Consider the following 19759-nt stretch of genomic DNA (forward strand, 5'->3'; position numbering starts at 1 on the left):
GTTGTTCCTCTGCCTAAGCTTGGGCAGCTCCCCCTTTGAGCCCACCAGAGTCCATGGAACACTGGGTGACAGGGTGTAGGCCCAGCCTTGCAGCTGTCGCTCTCAGCAGGCAGCCTCCTGCATGGCCTTATCAGCAGCTCGGCTTTGGCAATAGGGGCCAAGGTCCCTGGCCCATCTTGGTGATAGCAAGGACCCAGGGAAAGACTGGAAGGCTCGTACTGGAAAGAAGCAGACAAGGAACCATGTACTTGGTCCATGCTGGATGGGACTTGCCACCCAGAGCTCCTGACCAGGGTCGTTCAGTGGACTAAGCCAGGAGCAGGAACAAGAAAGCATCAGAGCAGGAGTGGGATAAAGGGTAAAGAGATCAAAGAAATCTCTGGTCTCTGTCGTATCCTGAAGGGACTTTTGTGACTGAATCACTATCTCTCAGTGTCCCTTTGTTATCTGGGTGCTAATATCAATTAACCGGTTGCTAGGGTGACAGAGGGTGATTCTGAGTCTATACTTGATGTTGGTCTCAAGAGGCGACGCGGTCAGAGTGCAGGTTGGAGGCCAAGCCCAGGGGAGTGTTGACATTCTGTAGGCTACGCTAATGCTCCAAGGCTGAAACCAGGCCAGTGAGTGTCTGGTCTGGTGGGATTACAGCCCTGAATCTCTTGCCCGACTAACTCAAACCACATTAGACTTCAATTGCATCAAGAAGTAAGTGGGGGAACCTCAGCACCTTCACTAGGAAATTCACCTAAAAGAGGGGACATGGGAGTCATCCGATGGGCGGGGACAGTGCGTAGATCATTAACCAGCAATGTACAGCCCTATTGGTCCCAACCTGACAGGCGAGGGTTGTCACTAGGAGGAGGAGGAGACTGCCTTAGTGTGAAAGAAACTTCGGGGACCAGTCCTCATCTTCGCCCAGCTGACCCTAAGCCTGGCCCTGCATCTCCTTGATTGCTTCTTGGCCCTGGGATGGCAGCTGGCCTTGGCCTTCAGGGATGGCTGCTCTGGGCCCTGCTCCTGAATTCGGTGAGTCTGTTGCTCACGGCTGCTTCCTAGTTGCCTCCTTTTAGGGCAAGACAGGTTGGGTACCTGATAGTGAGGAAGGATCTTAAGGCTGGGGGAGGTTTCCCACGCCCAAAACAAATGCTAGTGGAGGGGGGGGGTCTCTTCATGTGAAGGGGTTGAAAGGGCAGAGGGTCAGAGAGGCAAACGGATGGGGCCTTAGCCTGTGATTAAATGGAGACTGAGTCAGGTGCTGGAGGTGGATCCCTGGTGAACAGCACCTGAAATATTCTGGGTTTGGGAGGAGGTCCTGTTGGCACCCTTGCTTACCCTCAGAGGTGGGTCATAGCATTTGGTAATTCAGGATGTAGGATGGGGGCTCTTGTACTGACCCTTTACAAGGAACCCTGGCCTCGGTGTGGAGTCTAGTTGAGAGACTCAGCAACAGAGGTTTTTCCACCTCCCCATCTCCTCCACTCTTCAGTGGCAGGACCTTTTAAAGCCACATTCTAACAGGTCACCTCCTCTTCTGAGTAACCCCATCACTGTCCCCTGGGAGAGTGTCTCTCCGTTGATACCCTAAGGATAGCACGTGCCCCCACGAGCCTCCGCATAGCTCTCCCAGCCCCTGACTTGGTGTACTTCCTTCCCATATGCCCTCCTTGTCCTCACAGTACCCGACTGTGCCAACCAGCCTCGGGACTTATGGGTGCTATTGATCTTTTCTGCAGGCCCAGGGCGAACTGTACACACCCATCCACAAGCCTGGCTACTGCACCTTTTATGACGAATGTGGGAAGAATCCAGAACTGTCTGGAGGCCTCACATCACTATCCAACGTATCCTGCCTGTCTAATACCCCAGCCCGCCTTGTCGTCGATGAACATCTGGCCCTCCTCCGGCGTATCTGTCCCCTGCTGTACAATGGCTCCAACCCCACCTTTGCCTGTTGCTCTGCCAAACAGCTCGTGTCATTAGAGAGGAGCCTGTCCATCACCAAGGCCCTCCTCACCCGCTGCCCGGCCTGCTCTGACAATTTTGTGAGCTTGCACTGCCACAACACCTGCAGCCCTGACCAAAGCCTCTTCATCAATGTCACCCGTGTGGCTGTGCGGGACCCTGGACAGCCTCCTGCCGTGGTGGCCTATGAAGCCTTTTACCAGCGCAGCTTTGCAGAGAAGGCCTATGAGTCCTGTAGCCGGGTGCGCATCCCTGCAGCTGCCTCATTGGCCGTGGGCAGCATGTGCGGCGTATATGGCTCGGCTCTTTGCAATGCCCAGCGTTGGCTCAACTTCCAAGGAGACACAGGGAACGGCTTGGCTCCGCTGGACATCACCTTCCACCTCTTGGAGCCTGACCAGGTCCCGGCAAATGGGATGCAGCTTCTAAACGGGAAGATCACACCCTGCAACGAGTCCCAGGGGGAAGACTTGGCAGCTTGTTCCTGCCAGGACTGTGCGGCCTCCTGCCCCGTCATTCCTCAGCCCCCGGCCTTGCGCCCTTCCTTCTACATAGGTCGTATGCCAGGCTGGCTGGCTCTCATCATCATTTTCACTGCTGTCTTTGTGCTGCTCGCTCTTGTCCTTGTGCGTCTCCGAGTTTCAGACCGGAAGAAGGGCAAGCCAACAGGCCCCCAGGACGCCTCCGACCTCCCTCATAAGCGGAAACTGTCACCTCACACCGTCCTTGGCCAGTTCTTCCAGAGATGGGGCACAAGGGTGGCCTCATGGCCACTCACCGTCTTGGCACTGTCCTTTATGGTTGTGATAGCCTTGTCGGTAGGCCTGACCTTTATAGAACTCACCACAGACCCCGTGGACCTTTGGTCTGCCCCCAAAAGCCAAGCCCGGAAAGAGAAGGCGTTCCACGATGAACATTTCGGCCCCTTCTTCCGAACCAACCAGGTTTTTGTGACAGCTCGGAACAGGTCCAGCTACCAGTACGACTCTCTGCTCCTAGGGGCCAAGAACTTCAGCGGCATCCTGTCCCTGGACCTGCTGCTAGAGCTGCTGGAGCTTCAGGAGACGCTCCGTCACCTGCAGGTGTGGTCCCCCGAGGCACAGCGCAACGTCTCCCTGCAGGACATCTGCTACGCCCCGCTCAACCCGCACAACACCAGCCTCTCCGACTGCTGTGTCAACAGCCTCCTACAGTACTTCCAGAACAACCGCACGCTCCTGCTGCTTACCGCCAACCAGACGCTAGGTGGCCAGACCGCCCAGGTAGACTGGAAGGACCATTTCCTCTACTGTGCAAAGTAAGTAGACCTGAGGGGAACAGGTCGGGGCTGCTGTGTGGCCCCAGGAACCAGGCTGGAACACCACAGCTCCATCCTTCAGAGCCAAGGGACAGCTCCTACTGTGCCTGAGTATCTTTGGGTCCCTGTGTTATGCCTGTTCTCTGGAGGACATTTGTCCTAACAGGCCTTCCAGCTCCAGTCCGCATGCTCTTTCCTCCCAAGATGCTCCTGCTGTGGTGTCAGCTTACTAACTTTTATTTTTATTTTTTGGTTTTTCGAAACAGGGTTTCTCTGTGTAGCCTTGGCCATCCTGGACTCACTTTGTAGACCAGGCTAGCCTCGAACTCACAGAGATCCACCTGCCTCTGCCTCCTGAGTGCTGGGATTAAACGCCACCACGCCCGGCTCAACTTTTTTTTTTCTTTTTTTAAAGTTTTTCGAGACAAGGTTTCTCTGTGTGTAGCTCTGCCTGTCCCGGCATCGTCACTCTGTAGAGGAGGCTGGCCTTGAGCTCACATTGCCTGCCTCTGCTTCCCAAGCGCTGGGATTAAAGGCGTGTGCCACCACCCCTGACTCTGAAGTAGTCTTAGTTTAAATCACAAAGTGGCGGCTCAGGTAGTGTCTGTGCTTGCACTGTTTTGTTTTTCCTGATCCTCTGTGTCAGGATCTGTAGAGACTCAGGTAGCCTCAGAACTGGCTAGGAGTAAGTTCATCTGGGTTCAGCCAAGACTGTGGCTAGCCTCTGACCCCAGGCATTAGGCCAGGTGTTCTCGGGCAGAAGGTTCTGTTTCTGGCTTTGCCCATATCGGGTGGCAGAAACAGGATGCTCGAGACCATCAGACTCAGGGAACGGTGGTGAGAGGCCCAGTGGTAGAGGTGGTTCCTGGGAGAGACAAGTGGAGAGTGAAGTAACTCAAATGGCCTTGTTGTCCCTACCCGGCTCTAGAACAGAGTGACGGCAGGTAATGGCGACCTGTGTGCTGTTATGGAAACAGTTTTGGATGCTGCAGATCCCAGGCTGCACATTTTTTAAGATCCACCAGATAAGGGGAGAAAGCCTTTGCTGTCTCTCCCTGCTACTGGCTGTCTACCCTCGGCTGAGTGTCAAGTGTGGCCCTGCTTCCTAGAGGGTCCGTGTGCTCCCTCAGTCACAGCAGAGGAGAGAGGACCTGTTGAGAAGCATCGGGAATCAACCATCCCAGATATGGTGTGATTTTTTGTTGTTGTTGTTGTTGTTAATTTTCTTTCTTTCTTTCTTTGTTTTTTTTTTGAGACAGGGTTTCTCTGTGTAGCCTTGACTGTCCTGGACTCACTTTGTAGACCAGGCTGGCCTCGAACTCACAGCGGTCTGCTTGCCTCTGCCTCCCGAGTGCTGGGATTAAAGGTGTGCGCCACCACCGCCTGGCCAATTTTCTTTCATTTTAAGACAGAGTTCTAAAGGTGGTCCTCAAATTCACATTCTTGCCTCAGACTCTTGAGTATTGAGGTTGTAGACCTATGCTTGGTTTGTCCTATCTTTATTTTGGTTTTAGATGCTCCCAACTCTTGATGAACTGGTTATGCTAATTTCATAGACTGGAAAACTGAGGCTCAGAGTGATGTGGTAAGCTGCTTAAGACCACACAGCAATTTGGCTCTCTTGGATGGCTTGGTTGGCCAATATACTCACCTACTCAGAGCTGAGAGTGTGTGCAAAGAGCATTGTGTAGGCATCCTGTTCTGTCTCCACAGAGATGTGCTCTGTAGAAAGGGTTTAGTTGAAGGGGCAGGCCTGACCAAGGACACTGGCTGGGTAGCTGTGGACATGTGGCTCTGAGCTCCAGGGCTCAGCTCAAGACTTGGATGGATTCAGGCTCTGTGAGGGAGGGAACAAAAACCTGTGCCGGAGATGGCCATGGTTCAAATCTGGGCCCATCACTTAATTGTGATGCTCATTTGGAACAGGGATAAAGACAGGTCTGGAAGGTTTGGCTATACGAGGTGACATGGGAAGCAAGGAGAAACCGTTCTACAGTAATCTGCCCAAAGGAAGATACCCAAGACAGCCCCTACTCCATTCAGTGGACCAGGAGCCCACTTTGTGGATAGATGGTCATTTTGAACCCTCTGGGTCAGGTACTCTGAAGTCACTGCTCCTCCCTCAGGGAGCTACGAGCCTTGGGTAGGGTGGGGCCAATGGAACCAGGCAGGGCCAGGACAGGCTCTTTCCCTTTGTGGTTTTCCTCTAGTGCCCCTCTCACGTTCAAAGATGGCACGGCCCTGGCCCTGAGCTGCATGGCTGACTACGGGGCCCCTGTCTTCCCCTTCCTTGCTGTTGGGGGGTACCAAGGTAAGTGACGTAGGGCCCGGGAGGGATAATAGGTAGGAGAGAGAGGCCATGGTGATGAGTGTTGCCAGTACCGGGGGTGGGGAAGGGGAGGAGGGCTGGCTTAAGGGGGGGCTGCAGATGATGTTTCCCCTCATGTCTTTTTTTTTTAAAGTTTTATTATTTATTATTATGTATACAGAGCTCTGCCTGCATGTATATCTGCAGGCCAGAGGATGGTATCAGATCACATTATAGATGGCTGTAAGCCACCATGTGGTTGCTGGAAATCGAACTCATGACCTCCGGAAGAACAGTCAGTGCTGCCTAGGAGCTCTGGTTTTGTGCCTCTGGCTGGGATAAGGCCATTATTAGAGCGGAGAAGCAGGAGAGGAAAGGAGTTGGAGAAGGTTACAACTTGAGGGAGAGAGGGCCAAGGGCACAGGAGGAGGGTGGCTCAGAGTTCTTCCTTCCCAGGGACGGACTACTCCGAGGCCGAGGCGCTGATCATAACCTTCTCTCTCAATAACTACCCCGCCGATGATCCCCGCATGGCCCAGGCTAAGCTCTGGGAGGAGGCTTTCCTAAAGGAACTGCAAGCCTTCCAGAAAAGGACAGCTGACAAGTTCGAGATGGCATTCTCAACCGAGGTAGGGCCCGTGCCACCCTCCTGCCCCCCTCCCCTCAAGCCTCCCCCCCCAGTCAATTCCAGTCAAATCCACATCCTGGCTCTATTTGTTCCTGAGTGGTCCCGGGGAAGTGATCGCTTGTGCCCACCCACATATGGTGCTCATGTTAGAGGCTCCCGTAGTTCCCCAGAGTGTGCAGTGGAGGTGGGGGGGGCACTCAGTATGAGGTCAGTGAGCCGGTTGTGTGCTTGCAGCGCTCTCTGGAGGATGAGATCAACCGTACCACCATCCAGGACCTTCCTGTCTTTGCCATCAGTTATATTATCGTCTTCCTGTACATCTCCCTGGCCTTGGGCAGCTACTCCAGATGGAACCGAGTAGCGGTGAGAGTGAGGCAGGCGGGGGGGGGGGGGGGGGAGACACACAGCAAGAGGGACTCAGAGCCTAGAACATTTCCTGAAGGCTGTCTAAAGCTTTCCTAGAGAGGGCCAGCTTAAAATAGCAAGTTGTACATATCAAAGAGAAGCCCTAGGAGGGTGGGATTTCTTGAACCTGTTCTGTGTTGAAAGGCTCAGGGTTTTTTTTTTGGGGGGGGGGGAGGTATCCAAGACAGGGTTTCTTTGTGTAGCCTTGGCTGTCCTGGACTCACTTTGTAGACCAGGCTGGTTTCGAACTCACAGCGATCCGCCTGCCTCTGCCTCCCGAGGGGTAGGATGAAAGGCATGCGACACCATGCCCTGCTTAAGATGTATTTGCTTATTATTTATACAGTGGTCTACATGTACACCTGCATGCCAAAAGAGGGCATCAGGTTACATCATAGATGGCTGTGAGCCACGATGGGGTTGCTGGGAATTGAACTCAGGACCTTTGGAAGAGCAGTCAGTGCTCTTAACCTCTGAACCATCTCTCTAGCCCCAGGCTCGGGGTTTTTTTCCTGTTCTCTGCCAGCTTCCCACTGTCCAATGCAAAGCTACCACTTTTAAACGCATGCAGTGCGATTCTAGGAAGATGCAGGGAGGCACCCACCCCTGCTCTTCTTGGTGCCACGGGCCTGCCCCTGGGAGGCTAGTTTAGCAAAAAACGCTTAAATGCACACATGGGTTCTTTATTGAGGTTGGTGGCATGCGAGCACCAAGGGGGCCCGCTTGCTCTTCACCCAACCTGGGGAGGAGGGAGGATCTGGGCAGGTGCCCTGGGAGCCAACGAGCTGAGCCTCATTGAATTACAGGTGGAGTCCAAGGCTACTCTGGGCCTAGGTGGGGTGGCTGTTGTGGTGGGAGCAGTCGTGGCTGCGATGGGATTCTACTCCTACCTGGGTGTCCCGTCCTCTCTGGTTATCATCCAAGTGGTACCTTTCCTGGTGCTGGCCGTGGGAGCTGACAACATCTTCATCTTTGTTCTTGAGTACCAGGTAAGAATGGAAGGGTTGGGCTGGAGGGATGGCTCAGAGGTTAAGAACACTGGCTGCTCTCTTCCAAAGGTCCTGAGTTCAATTCCCAGCAACCACATGGTGGCTCACAACCATCTATAATGAGATCTGGTTTACATGCAGGCAAAACACTGTGTATATATGATAAATAAATACGTCTTTAAAAATTGTTTAAAAAAAAAAAAAGAACGGAAGGGTTCTTCCCACCCATGGGCTACCCAACATCCTCAATAGACAAAGGCCCACACAGAGTTGCGGGCATCCTTGCAGGCTCTTATCTGCCTATAGGAAATAGCCTGGGTTGGCACAAATTTAGCCATGCCACTTGTGCCATCTTGAGCCTGCTTTCAGTTAAACCCATACAATGTCCGGTGAGCTTCCTAACGTATTAGAGGTACCTCCTTCCTGTCTTTTGTTTGGTTTGGGTTTTGGTTTTGCAAGACCAGGTTTCTTCTCTGTAGCCCTGGCTGTCCTGGAACTCACTCTGTAGACCAGGCTGGCCTCGAACTCACAGAGATCCACCTGCCTCTGCCTCCTGAGTGCTGGGATTAAAGGCGTGTGGCACTACCGCCTGGCTCTCCTCCCTGTCTTTACAACACCCTGTGTGGCATTTTATGGTATAATATAAGCACAAACCAGAGTCCGTTTAGCCTCTCTTTGCTGTCAAACGCTTAGAGTGACGAGAATGCCCGGTTCTTTTCATAGCTAGGATGCACCGAGTGGTTCTTTAGGACACAACACAGAAGCAGAAAGTGTGGCTGAGTTAGTAGGCTCTTCTGTCTCCAGAGGGTCTGGCAATTCCTGAGATTTAGCCAGAACTCTAAGCCCTTTACCATCCCACAACTGGCCTCTAAAGTTTGGTGACCTTGGCCGACCCTGTGTACTCTGTCTCTTTGCCTGCACAGAGGCTGCCTAGGAGGCCTGGGGAGGAGCGAGAAGCCCACATTGGCCGTACCCTGGGCAGCGTGGCCCCCAGCATGCTTCTGTGCAGCCTCTCCGAGGCCATCTGCTTCTTTCTAGGTGAGCAAGGGCTGTCTGGGAGTAGGGCACAGGCTCTCAGAGACAGTGGGTGTTTCCCACTTTCAGCTGTCTGGCCTGACATCTGGCCCATGATTGCCAGGATGATCTGACAGACCCTGTGTCCCCAACAGGAGCCCTGACCCCCATGCCAGCTGTGCGGACCTTTGCCTTGACCTCTGGCCTAGCAATCATTCTTGACTTCCTGCTTCAGATGACCGCCTTTGTGGCCCTGCTCTCCCTGGATAGCAAGAGGCAGGAGGTAAAAGCAACTGGGCCAGCACCCTGACTTCGGCTCCTCATTCACTGGAAGATGTGGCATTTCTACCACAGAGGTAGCCAGGAGAGCTGGGTGGGAGGCAGGGGCATTATCTGGAGAGAGGACATTTGGGCTCTGTGTTCTCCAATTTCACATAGAAAGAGAATTTAGTTTTAGTTATTTTTGGAAGTTATCATCAAACCTCTTAAAAGTATGTAAGTTTAACAAAAATAAGTTAACAGAAATCAAGCTGGTGGGTTTTTGTTTTGTTTTTTTGGTATTTTTATTTTTGTTTTTGATGATGTAAAAAGTTCAGTATTTGCTTAAGGCAGAAGCAAAAGCAGCAAAAAGTGCAGTGGCCATCTCCGGGTCTTCCCTGGAGGAGGTGGATCCTGGAGTCTGCCTTGGACCCAGTCTTGAGAGGCAGTGTCGTCCTCTAGGCCTCTCGCCTTGACGTCTTATGCTGCTTCTCATCCCGGAAGCTGCCTCCACCTGAACAAAAAGAGGGCCTCTTACTCCGCTTCTTCCGAAAGATATACGCCCCCTTCCTGCTGCACAGGTTCACCCGCCCTCTTGTGGTAAGTGGGCTGTGGGGGGTCGTACCACTTTGGAAGAGAAGCCAGGCGCGGGTGGGGGAGGGGGTAAAGAGGGAAGCATGGTGCAGGAGGTGGGAGGTGGGGGCGTTGTTCAGGCCCAGGGCGGGTGGCTACTTGGAGTTGGAGCTTGAGTCTGTCCAACTCCAGGATGTTTCCCAGGATGCCTAACAAAGCCATTCGAGTTTGAGGGAAGATGAAGGCTGTGTGGGGAGAGGGTCTCACGTGCCAGTTTCTCCCTCAGCTGCTGTTGTTTCTGACCCTGTTTGGAGCAAATCTCTACTTCATGTGCCACATCAGCGTGGGGCTGGACCAGGAGCTGGCTTTGCCCAAGGTGAGTCTGGCCTCTTTTCAACCCTTTTGTCCAGAGACCTGAGAAGGGCAGCAGTGCCCCCACAGGTGGAGTGGCGGGGTGTGGGGACATAACCCAAGGCTTGGCACCATGCAGAACTGCTCCAAGTGGACCCTTAGGGAGAAGTCATATCCATGTTTGTAAAGTGAAAGGGCTGAATGGTGGGTCAGGCCACAGAAGATGTCCTGCATCCGAGAGCTCTCCGTGTGGCTATCTGCAGGGAGGGACTGCCGTTTCTTTCTATGTGAATGTCTCACCAATACCTGTTTCCTGATGTATTACTTTATTTATTACTGCATGTGTGTTTGTGCTCCGAGTGGGTGCCTGGTGCTTGCAGAAGTCAGAAAGAGGGCATCAGATCCCCTGGGGTTCGAGTTACAGATGGCTGTGAGCCGCCTTGTCGGTGCTGGGAATAGACCATGGGAGCTCTGCTGAGCTGACTCTCCAGTCTCAGCACTTGTTATCCTTCTGAGTTTTAAAATTTTTTGGTGCTGGGGCATTAAATCTGGGATCCACCACTTGTTGGGAAAGTGCTTTGCCAGTTAGCCATAAAGTCATAGCTTGTTTGTCCTCCTTCTCTCTCTCTCTCTCTCTCTCTCTCTCTCTCTCTCTCTCTCTCTCTCTCCACACACACACACACACACACACACACACACACACGCACACACACACACATACACACGTATGTATGTGTATATATACAGTTATGGTACAGAATATAAAGTAGCATCTTTGTGTTTGTACTGGTGGGGTTCTTTTGTTTTGTTTTGCTTTTGTTGAAGCTGGGTCTCCCTATGTAGCCCAGGCTGCTCTGGATCACCCTGTCTTCCTGTTTCTGTCTGAGAGTTCTGGCGGCACCGAGGCCTGGCTTTATACTGGTTTTATTTGTGTTTTCTTTTTCTTTTTTGGTTTTCCAAGACAGGAGTTCTCTGGGTAGCCTTGGCTGTCCTGGACTCTCTTTGTAGACCAGGCTAGCCTCAAACTCACAGAGATCCACCTGCCTCTGCCTCCAAGTACTAAAGTATTAAAGTATTAAAGTGCCTCCAGGTATTAAAGGTGCATGCCACCACCGCCCCACTTTGAGTTGATTTTTATATGTGGTGTTATGAAAATGGCCAAATTTTAATTCCATCCAGCTTCCCCAGGACAACTTACTAAGAAGCATAGCTTTCCTCAATCGAATGGTTCTGGCACCCTGGCCTTTTGGGAAGGCGTCATTCAAGCATGCATGTTTACGGCTCTTTAATTTGTTCCCCTGCGCTCCATGTGTGCCCCATGTCAGCACTGCACTCCTTTGATTCAGTAGCCAAGTTTCAAACCAGAAAGTGTGAGTCTTTCACATTTGTTCTTTGTCAGGATCTCTTGGCTACTTGAATTCTCTGGAGATTGCATTTGGGTTTTAGCTCGACACGTTTCGATTTCTTCAAAATCTGCCACTGGCATTTTTGAAGCCGTCCCACTGAATCTGCCGACTGCTTTGCTTTGGTAGTACTGAATAAATGCTTTTCTTCCGGGCCGTGAACACAGGATGTATTTCTGTTTCTAAGAACTGCAGTGTCCTAGGTATTTTGCTATTTTTTTTTTTTTGAGACAGGGTCTTATTATATAGGCCTACTTGACTATGTATTCCCCATATAGATCAGACTGGCCTTGCACTCACTGAGATGGCCTGACTCTGCCTCTCAGGACCTAGGACTAAAGGTGTGTGTCACCATACTAGGCTGAAGCCACTGGCTCTCTGCACTCTTACCTGTGAGCTACATCCTTAGCTCGCCTCTCTGAAGGACAGTTTTGCTGTAAATAAGAGTCTTTTCTCCCTTGAGTACTTTGACCCACTGTCTCCAAGGTGGCTGGTGAGAAATCTGGAAGCAACAACATTGTCTCCTTCCTTGTGCCAAGTCATCTCTCTCTCTTTTTAAAAGAATTATTTATTTATTGTGTATACAGTGTTCTGTCTGCATGTACACCTGCAGGCCAGAAGAGGGCATCAGATCACATTGTAGATGGTTGTGAGCCACCATGTGGTTGCTGGGAATTGAACTCAGGACCTCTGGAAGAGCAGGCAGCACTCTTAACCACTGAGCCATCTCTCCAGCCCTAAGTCATCTCTCTTGCGTTGCCTTTGCTGTCGGCTTTTGACAGCTGTGCTTCCATGTGCTTTGGGCTGGATTTGTCTGAGTTTGTCTTAGGAGGCCTTGCCCGAGTTCCTTTCACATTTATGTGTGTTCCTCGTCAGTTTGGGGAGTTTTTGGCTATGTTTCTTCAAATAACCTATCCATTTCTTTCCTCTTCCTCCTCTTTCTGAAATTCTTACAGTGCATATATGGGTCTGCTTGAGTCTCCTGGAGCCTCTCTGCATCTTGGTGTGCACTTTGTGTGTGTATCAGGGCCTGTTCCTCTAAGGACACAGTTCTGTGTGTGTGTGTCTCAGTGTGTATCACGTGCATATGTGTGCATGCACTCTGTATATTTCTGAGTACGCTTCTTTGCATGTGCCTCTGAGCATAATTTGCACGTGTGCCTCTGAGTGTCTTCCTCTGTATACTTGTTTACCTCAGTAGGTACATTAGCATGGACTTCTGAGCTCCTGCTTCTGTACGACCCGAGACAAGCCTGTTATGGACATTCCTGAGATTCACAGATCCTCCTCTTTCCCAGGACTCATACCTGATCGATTACTTCCTCTTTTTGAACCGATACCTTGAAGTGGGGCCTCCAGTGTACTTTGTCACCACCTCGGGCTACAACTTCTCCAGTGAGGCAGGCATGAACGCCATTTGCTCTAGTGCAGGCTGTGACAGCTTCTCCCTAACCCAGAAGATCCAGTATGCCAGTGAATTCCCTGACCAGTAAGTGCTTGGTCTCCCCAACACTCTGGCTTGCTCCCTCTCTGCTTTCTCTCTCCTCTCCTGTTCTCTCTCCCTGCGTGCTCTGTCTCTGCCACTAACAAAGCCAGAGGAGGCCCAATGCAAGGGTCAGGGAGGAGTGACCACCAGGCTCACTGGATCTACCTATTCCTCTCCATTGTCTGGCCTCAGGTCTTATCTGGCGATTGCTGCGTCCTCCTGGGTAGACGACTTCATCGACTGGCTGTCCTCATCCACCTGCTGCCGCCTTTATCCCTCTGGCGAGTTCTGCCCCTCAACCCATAGTGAGTTTGGGGCTGCAGGGCTCATGCCCATTTCAGCTTAGGGAAGCTGAGGCAAGAAACAAGAAAAGAAAGGACTGGTAAGGTTCTCAGTCCCCCACTGAATCCACAGGAGCCAGACAGGTTAAGCCTTGGGCATTCATACTTGCGTGTGTCTCTGGGAGTATTATGCCTTTAACATGCTGGTTGTGGGCAGTGGGTTGTGGAGTCGGGAATGGAGCTATGGCCCTACATGTGGAGGTGCTGTGTTTAATAGGTGTAGGGGATCCCATTTCTTTGCCTAACTTCCCTGTCCTATCAGCCTGTAGGGCTCAAGAGGGGGCACATCTTCCACATTGGGGGATTGCAGGTGTAAACCTGCATATTTCTGGACCTATCCCTCAGAACTGAGGACTTTAGACTGAGGCACAGAGTGAGAATTAAAACAGTAGTTGCCTTGCCTGCTGTGTCACTATTCAGAGTCCCCTTTCCTGCAGCTTCCTGGAAGTGTTCTAATTGCATGAGCATCACTATGGGCCCCGTGAGGCCCACAGCAGAACAGTTTCACAAGTACCTGCCCTGGTTCCTGAATGATCCCCCCAACATCAGATGTCCCAAAGGGTAGGTTCAAAGAATGGCTCCTGCTGGAGAATGGGGAGACTTGTGGGTTCCAGAGGGGCAAGAGTGGCCAGCTAAGGCCTCCCTGGGTACAGGACAAGCTCTCATCCCCTCTAAACCTCTACTCTGGCCTCCTCTTTGCAGGGGTTTAGCAGCGTACAGAACCTCTGTGAATCTGAGCTCAGATGGCCAGGTTATAGGTAAGTGCAGCCTAGTATCGGGAAGAGATTAAAAAAAAAAGATTTATTTATTTATTCTTTATATAGTATTCTGCCTGCCTGTGATCTAGCAGGCCAGAAGAGGGTACCAGATCTCATTATAGATGGTTGTGAGCCACCATGTGATTGCTGGGAATTGAATTCAGGACCTTTGAAAGAGCAGCCAGTGCTCTTAACCTCTGAGCCATCTCTCCAGCCCATTCTTCTGTTTGCTGGGTCCCTGGTATTACAGGTGATATGCAAGGGGTGGTCTTTTAGGCTCCATCCATCGAAGTCAGGCCTTGGCCTCAGATAGTGGCAGAAGCAGCTACCACTTGGGGGCTCTGATGCAAAGTGCAAATGACTCCCAGCACCCATGTAGCTGCTCACAACTGTATTTAGCTCCAGCTAAAGAGATCCCAAAGCCAGGCATGGTGGTGAATGCCTCTAATCCCAACACTTGGGAGGCAGAGGCAGGCGGATTTCTGTGAGTTCGAGGCCAACCTGGTCTACAGAGCGAGTTCCAGGACAGCCAAGGCTACACAGAGAAACCCCCATGCCCTCTTGTGGCCTCCATGGGCACCAGGAATGCATGTGGTGCACAGACATACATGCAGACAATATACTCATATGCAATTAAAAATAAATAAATAAGAAAATGCAGGTCTCCTGTCAAAAATCGATCAGGAATTTCAGTTGGTGCTGGCGGAACCCTGTACCCCATCTGATCACGTGACTGTGTCACTGTCTCTGGGATATGCCAATGGATGCTAACCTTTGACTTGCCTTCCCGCACTGTGGCCATCCAGCCTCCCAGTTCATGGCCTACCACAAGCCGCTAAGGAACTCACAGGACTTCACGGAAGCTCTCCGGGCATCCCGGTTGCTAGCAGCCAACATCACAGCTGAACTACGGAAGGTGCCTGGGACAGACCCAGATTTTGAGGTCTTCCCCTACACGTGAGAACTGGGGAGCTGAGGCAGGGATGTGGGGGAGAAAGAGCCACACAAGAGATGCTGGGGACTGCAGGCTGAGGGAGGCGAACCAACTTTTTCTCAGGTGTCTCCTGGGAAAGCTTTGGTCTTATCTATTTCTAACATGAGCCAGGACCCAATTCAAACCTCTAAGGCTCATGGTTTCCTTCAGAAATGGGATGATGCTCTTCTCTCCTGAAGGGCTAGTGCCTTGACCACACCCTGATCTCTGACAGGATCTCCAATGTGTTCTACCAGCAATACCTGACCGTTCTCCCTGAGGGAATCTTCACACTTGCTCTCTGCTTTGTGCCCACCTTTGTGGTCTGCTACCTCCTCCTGGGCCTGGACATACGCTCAGGCATCCTCAACCTGCTCTCCATCATTATGATTCTTGTGGACACCATCGGCCTCATGGCTGTGTGGGGTATCAGCTACAATGCTGTGTCCCTCATCAACCTTGTCACGGTAACTTGCAGAATAGGCCGCAGACGGCCTTTGGCAGTTGGACTCCTAAGCTATACCCAGTCCTATGTAGACTCTGAGATCCCTTGCCTGGCTGTCTTTCTTGTTGCCCCCTCCCCCTCCCCCCTCCCCCCTCCCCCCATGTCTTCCATCTTGTTGCCTGAAGTTCTCCTCTCTTGGCTGCAGGCGGTGGGCATGTCTGTGGAGTTCGTGTCTCACATCACCCGATCCTTTGCTGTGAGCACCAAGCCTACCCGGCTGGAGAGAGCCAAGGAAGCTACGGTCTTCATGGGCAGTGCGGTGAGTGGGGAGGGATGGAGCTCCCTGTGTGCCACCTGACCCTTGTGTCTTCCCTGACTGCTGGTTATGAACCCTGCCAGGTGTTTGCTGGAGTGGCCATGACCAATTTCCCAGGCATCCTCATCTTGGGCTTTGCCCAGGCCCAGCTCATCCAGATCTTTTTCTTCCGCCTCAACCTCATGATAACCTTGTTGGGCCTGTTGCATGGCTTGGTCTTTCTGCCTGTTGTCCTCAGCTATCTGGGTGAGTATCTGTGCCTGCCTGGCAAGGATGTCACAGCTATGAGTATTGATCAAAATGATGCCTGCTCCCTTGGAAAATTCAGGGAGTCCAGCCAAGATCATGACCATACTTTTTATTTTGGAAGCTTTTGTTTTTCTTTTTTTTTTGGTTTTTTGAGAACAGGGTCTCTCTGTGTTAGCCTTGGCTGTCCTGGACTCGCTTTGTAGACCAAGCTGGCCTCGAACTCACAGCGATTCAACTGCCTCTGCCTCCTGAGTGCTGGGATTAAAGACATGTGCCACCACGCCCGGCTGGAAGCTTCTATTTTTCATGAGATATGCTGCAAGCATCTTCTTCTGTTAATTGATTATGTTTCAGATGCTGTGTAGTCTGCTGCAATTTTCTGTTAGACCATGCACATGCAAACACACATACAGACACATGTGCACACACACCCACACAATATACACACAGACACACACATATATACACACTCAGACACATATACTCTCATACATGCATAGACACACACAGATACACACTCATATATGCACACATTCACACACAGACATGCTCACAACACACCGAGACACAAACTCACACACAAAGACATACAACACACAGGACACACCTTCACACACAGACATACATGTACGCACACAAACACACGTACACACACGTACATACATACATACACACACATACACACATACATACATACACACACACACACACACACACATATACACACACACACATTATTCTGGAGATGGAACCCAGAACATTACACATGCTAGGCAAGTGCTGTACCACTGAGTCGCACCTTAGCACAGAAATATATCTTACACCGAGACATGATGTGTGTGGGCACACAAACATATGAAACCAAGGCAAGTATCTTACAAAATACTATTTGCTCTTAGCACACAAAGTATTCTGATATTTTTGGTTCCGCCCTTTCACTGATTTGACAGTTCTGGTGTTGGTCTGAGGTTTCGTTTAATGATTCATTAATGGGTAATAACTCACAATTTGGAAACACTGCCCTGTTTCACATGTTGGTCTGTGGCATTTCATTTCCCTTGGTGTCTGGCAGGAGCAGCAGTGGCAGAAGGCGGGTGGAGGCCACGGCAAGCAGCTCCCATCAGTGCTTAAGCTCTTGTGTAGGCCTTGGGTACGAGGACCCTCAGCCCTGTCGCCTCCAGCATGACCGCTCTCCGTCCAATGTCGTGGCAGCTTTGGCCCGGAAGATTTGACTCTGTGGGCACTCTGAGCTTAGAGCTTCTCTTCTGCACTCTGTAGAGCCTTAGTTTTCTGTCCTCTCTTGCCATCTCTTTCCATCTGTCACCTTCTTGCCCTTGCTGCGCTCAAGCAGTGGCTTCAAGTAGCTTGTTGCCTTGCTGCTGCCTCCGCTTGGCCTGCTGACTGCTCAGCTATTGGTTCCCAGTACAGTGTCCTGTCCCTCTGCTGCCTCTTTCATCTTGTTACCAGTTCAACCCATACTTCTAAGATGAAGTAGGAAAAGACCACTCAAGAGGCCTGGTGCTGCAACACCAGGGGGGCAGCCCACGAGATTGATGCTGGCAGCTCAGCATCTTGCTTATATAGCACGAGAAGGTGTGTTTTAGCCAATCACAGTCTGTAAGTTTGGACTCGCAGTCTTGCCTCTCTGTCCATCAGTTGTAGTCAGTGAGTTGTTTTGAGCCAATCACAGCTTTCCCTCTTAGCATCAATTACATCCTGGCTTGTGCTTTGGACCAATCATGATCTTGCCTCTTTGCATCAGTTACAACAGTTCTCCGGCTACACAGCGGGGGTGGGGTGGGGGGGGTGGGGGACCGTTCACCCTACAGCTGGTGCAGGTATAAGGGCTGTCTGGTTGATAGTTCTTTTGCTCAAGGCAGCCGGAATAGCAAAGGAACGAGGCCCACACTGCAGCTTAGGAAGGCAGATTGCTCTATCCTGCAGCATCTTTGCTTATTTACAGGGACACAGACATCAGAATGAGTGCTTACTATATAATCCAAAGAACTTACTAGAACTAATAGTGATTTTAATAGATCTTTAATGATGCTTCACAGTGCTTAACTCATCAAGTACCCCAGGAAGAAGTATGCTTCCCTTACTCATCTCACTTCCTCCACCGTCTGTTTAAGCAGTTTGCAGCTGCTGGACATTAGGCTATTCCTGACGCTATACTACTGTTGCCTGCGCTGCAGTGACTGACCTTGTGGCTGAATCTTTGACCTTGTCATCCAATATTTTCTTAGAGTAAACCTGGAGATGTTGATTATTGAGGCAGATTGCTAATACTCTCCACAAAGTTACTTATCGTCAGCATCATCATTATTGTGACATTAAAGTCACCTGTAGGAACTCACTGTCCATCTTTGGGGAGGAGAAAGTGTGTATTGGGGACATTAGGGAACAGCCCTGGGAGATTCGAGTTGGGAGCCCAGAGCCTCAGAACCACAGGCTGGAAGTTTTTAGACTTGTAGGGGCTAGGGAGTGTCAAGGACCTTGAAGGCCCCCCCCCCAAGTGCTGTAGCAGTCAGGAATACCCCAGAACTAGAGCTATGCAGGCAGAGACCCAAAAGGCCACGTGCAAGGACAGAGCCCTGCTCCCTGGTTGCCCTGTGCCTTGGGTTGGTTGTCCAGAGCAAGGAATCATGCTTTTTTATTTTTTTATTATTATTATTATTATTATTATTATTATTATTATTATTATTATTATTAGTTTTTTGAGACAGGGTTTCTCTGTGTAGCCTTGGCTATCCTGGACTCTCTTTGTAGACCAGGCTGGCCTTGAACTCACAGCGATCCGCCTGCCTCTGCCTCCCAAGTGCTGGCTGGGATTAAAGGCGTGCGCCACCACGCCCGGCGGAATCATGCTTTTTAAAGGAGAGTTGCCTATGGGGTCAGTACCAGATAGTCCCAGGAAGAAAGAGAGAGGCTGAGTGTCAGGGCTCCTCTTGAGAGAGCATGCGTGAGGGTGGTGGCAATGCCAGCTGAAATGGCTGTTGGGAAGGTGGGGCGAGAGCAAGGAGGTGCCGATGAAGTCAGATTGGCATTTCTGGCAGTGATGCCTGTGCTAGCTGCACTCCTCCCTGACCATAGGTGTGTGTGTGTTCTTCTCTCCTGCAGGGCCTGAGGTTAACCAAGCTCTGGTACTGGAGGAGAAGCTAGCCACAGAGGCAGCAAAGGCCCCGGAGCCCTCTTGCCCGAAGGCCCCCTCCCCTGTCGATGTACACACCTACGAGTATGTTAACCACAACTTTGAAGAATGTGCCCATGGAGCTAGTGCTGCTAGCAGCTCTTTACCCAAAAGCGACCAAAAGTTCTAACGGAGTAGGAGCTGGTCCAGGCTCCATGGCTCTTACTGAGGAGGAGCCACGAGGGTCTTCCCTGTTTGTCCTCAAGGCTTGGCGGGGAGGTTGTTCTTGGGAAAAAAAAAAGGCTGGTATTCTGGCCATGAGGTAGCCAGCATTACTGGCAGTGACCTCTTTGTAGTTGTCGTTTTTTTTTTTTTGTTGTTGTTTTGAGACAGCGTTTCTCTTGTAATCCTGGCTGTCCTGGACTCGCTTTGTAAACCGGGCTGGCCTCGAACTCACAGAAATGGTGACCTCTTTGCTCCTGTACCAGGTCCCTAAGGCCTTGGTCAGTGAGGAATTACCTTCTCCTTCTCATCCAGGGTCTTGGAGTTGCTGAGGACATGTTTGTCTCAGCCTCAGCCTCAGCCTCAGCCATAATATGCATTTCTCATCCAGCTTTCCTTTCCCTTGTCAAAGATGTTTCCAGGGGCTGGAGGGATGGCTCAGTGGCTAAGGAGCATATGTTGCTCTTACAGGGGACCTGGGTTCAGTTCCCAGCACCCGCACAGTAGCTCACAGCCACCCACAACTCCAGTTGCAGGGGGATTTGACACCTTCTGACCTTTACAGTCACCAGGCATGCACATGGTACACACATGTATTTGCAGATAACACACTCACACGCACAAGGCAAACACATACATCTAAAAAAAGAT

General features: G+C 51.2%; 1 protein-coding gene across 1 annotated transcript; it reads left to right on the forward strand.

The window, feature by feature from the left end:
* Positions 1 to 903: 903 nt before the first annotated feature.
* On the forward strand, positions 904 to 19161 carry NPC1L1 (NPC1 like intracellular cholesterol transporter 1). The gene is made up of 19 exons (XM_084798675.1): positions 904 to 1026; positions 1734 to 3259; positions 5470 to 5570; positions 6024 to 6196; positions 6430 to 6558; positions 7407 to 7589; positions 8513 to 8627; positions 8759 to 8886; positions 9324 to 9461; positions 9721 to 9810; positions 12487 to 12677; positions 12867 to 12979; positions 13453 to 13576; positions 13718 to 13773; positions 14580 to 14730; positions 14982 to 15213; positions 15397 to 15510; positions 15591 to 15753; positions 18877 to 19161. Exons 1-19 carry the CDS (start codon positions 970 to 972, stop codon positions 19074 to 19076), a joined length of 3984 nt encoding a protein of 1327 aa, XP_084654801.1. The 5' UTR covers positions 904 to 969; the 3' UTR covers positions 19077 to 19161.
* The last annotated feature ends 598 nt before the right edge of the window (positions 19162 to 19759 follow it).

This window comes from Acomys minous (assembly GCF_964271855.1).
Source record: "Acomys minous genome assembly, chromosome: 10".
In the NCBI taxonomy this organism is placed as follows: domain Eukaryota; kingdom Metazoa; phylum Chordata; class Mammalia; order Rodentia; family Muridae; genus Acomys; species Acomys minous.

Bases quoted from the DNA above. Each gene is read 5' to 3' on its own strand.
- NPC1L1 (XM_084798675.1), top strand. From the start codon at position 970: ATGGCAGCTGGCCTTGGCCTTCAGGGATGGCTGCTCTGGGCCCTGCTC. The intron at 3,260-5,469 runs GTAAGTAGACCT...GTTTTCCTCTAG, and splicing joins CATTTCCTCTACTGTGCAAA to TGCCCCTCTCACGTTCAAAG. The intron at 15,214-15,396 runs GTAACTTGCAGA...TCTTGGCTGCAG, and splicing joins CCCTCATCAACCTTGTCACG to GCGGTGGGCATGTCTGTGGA.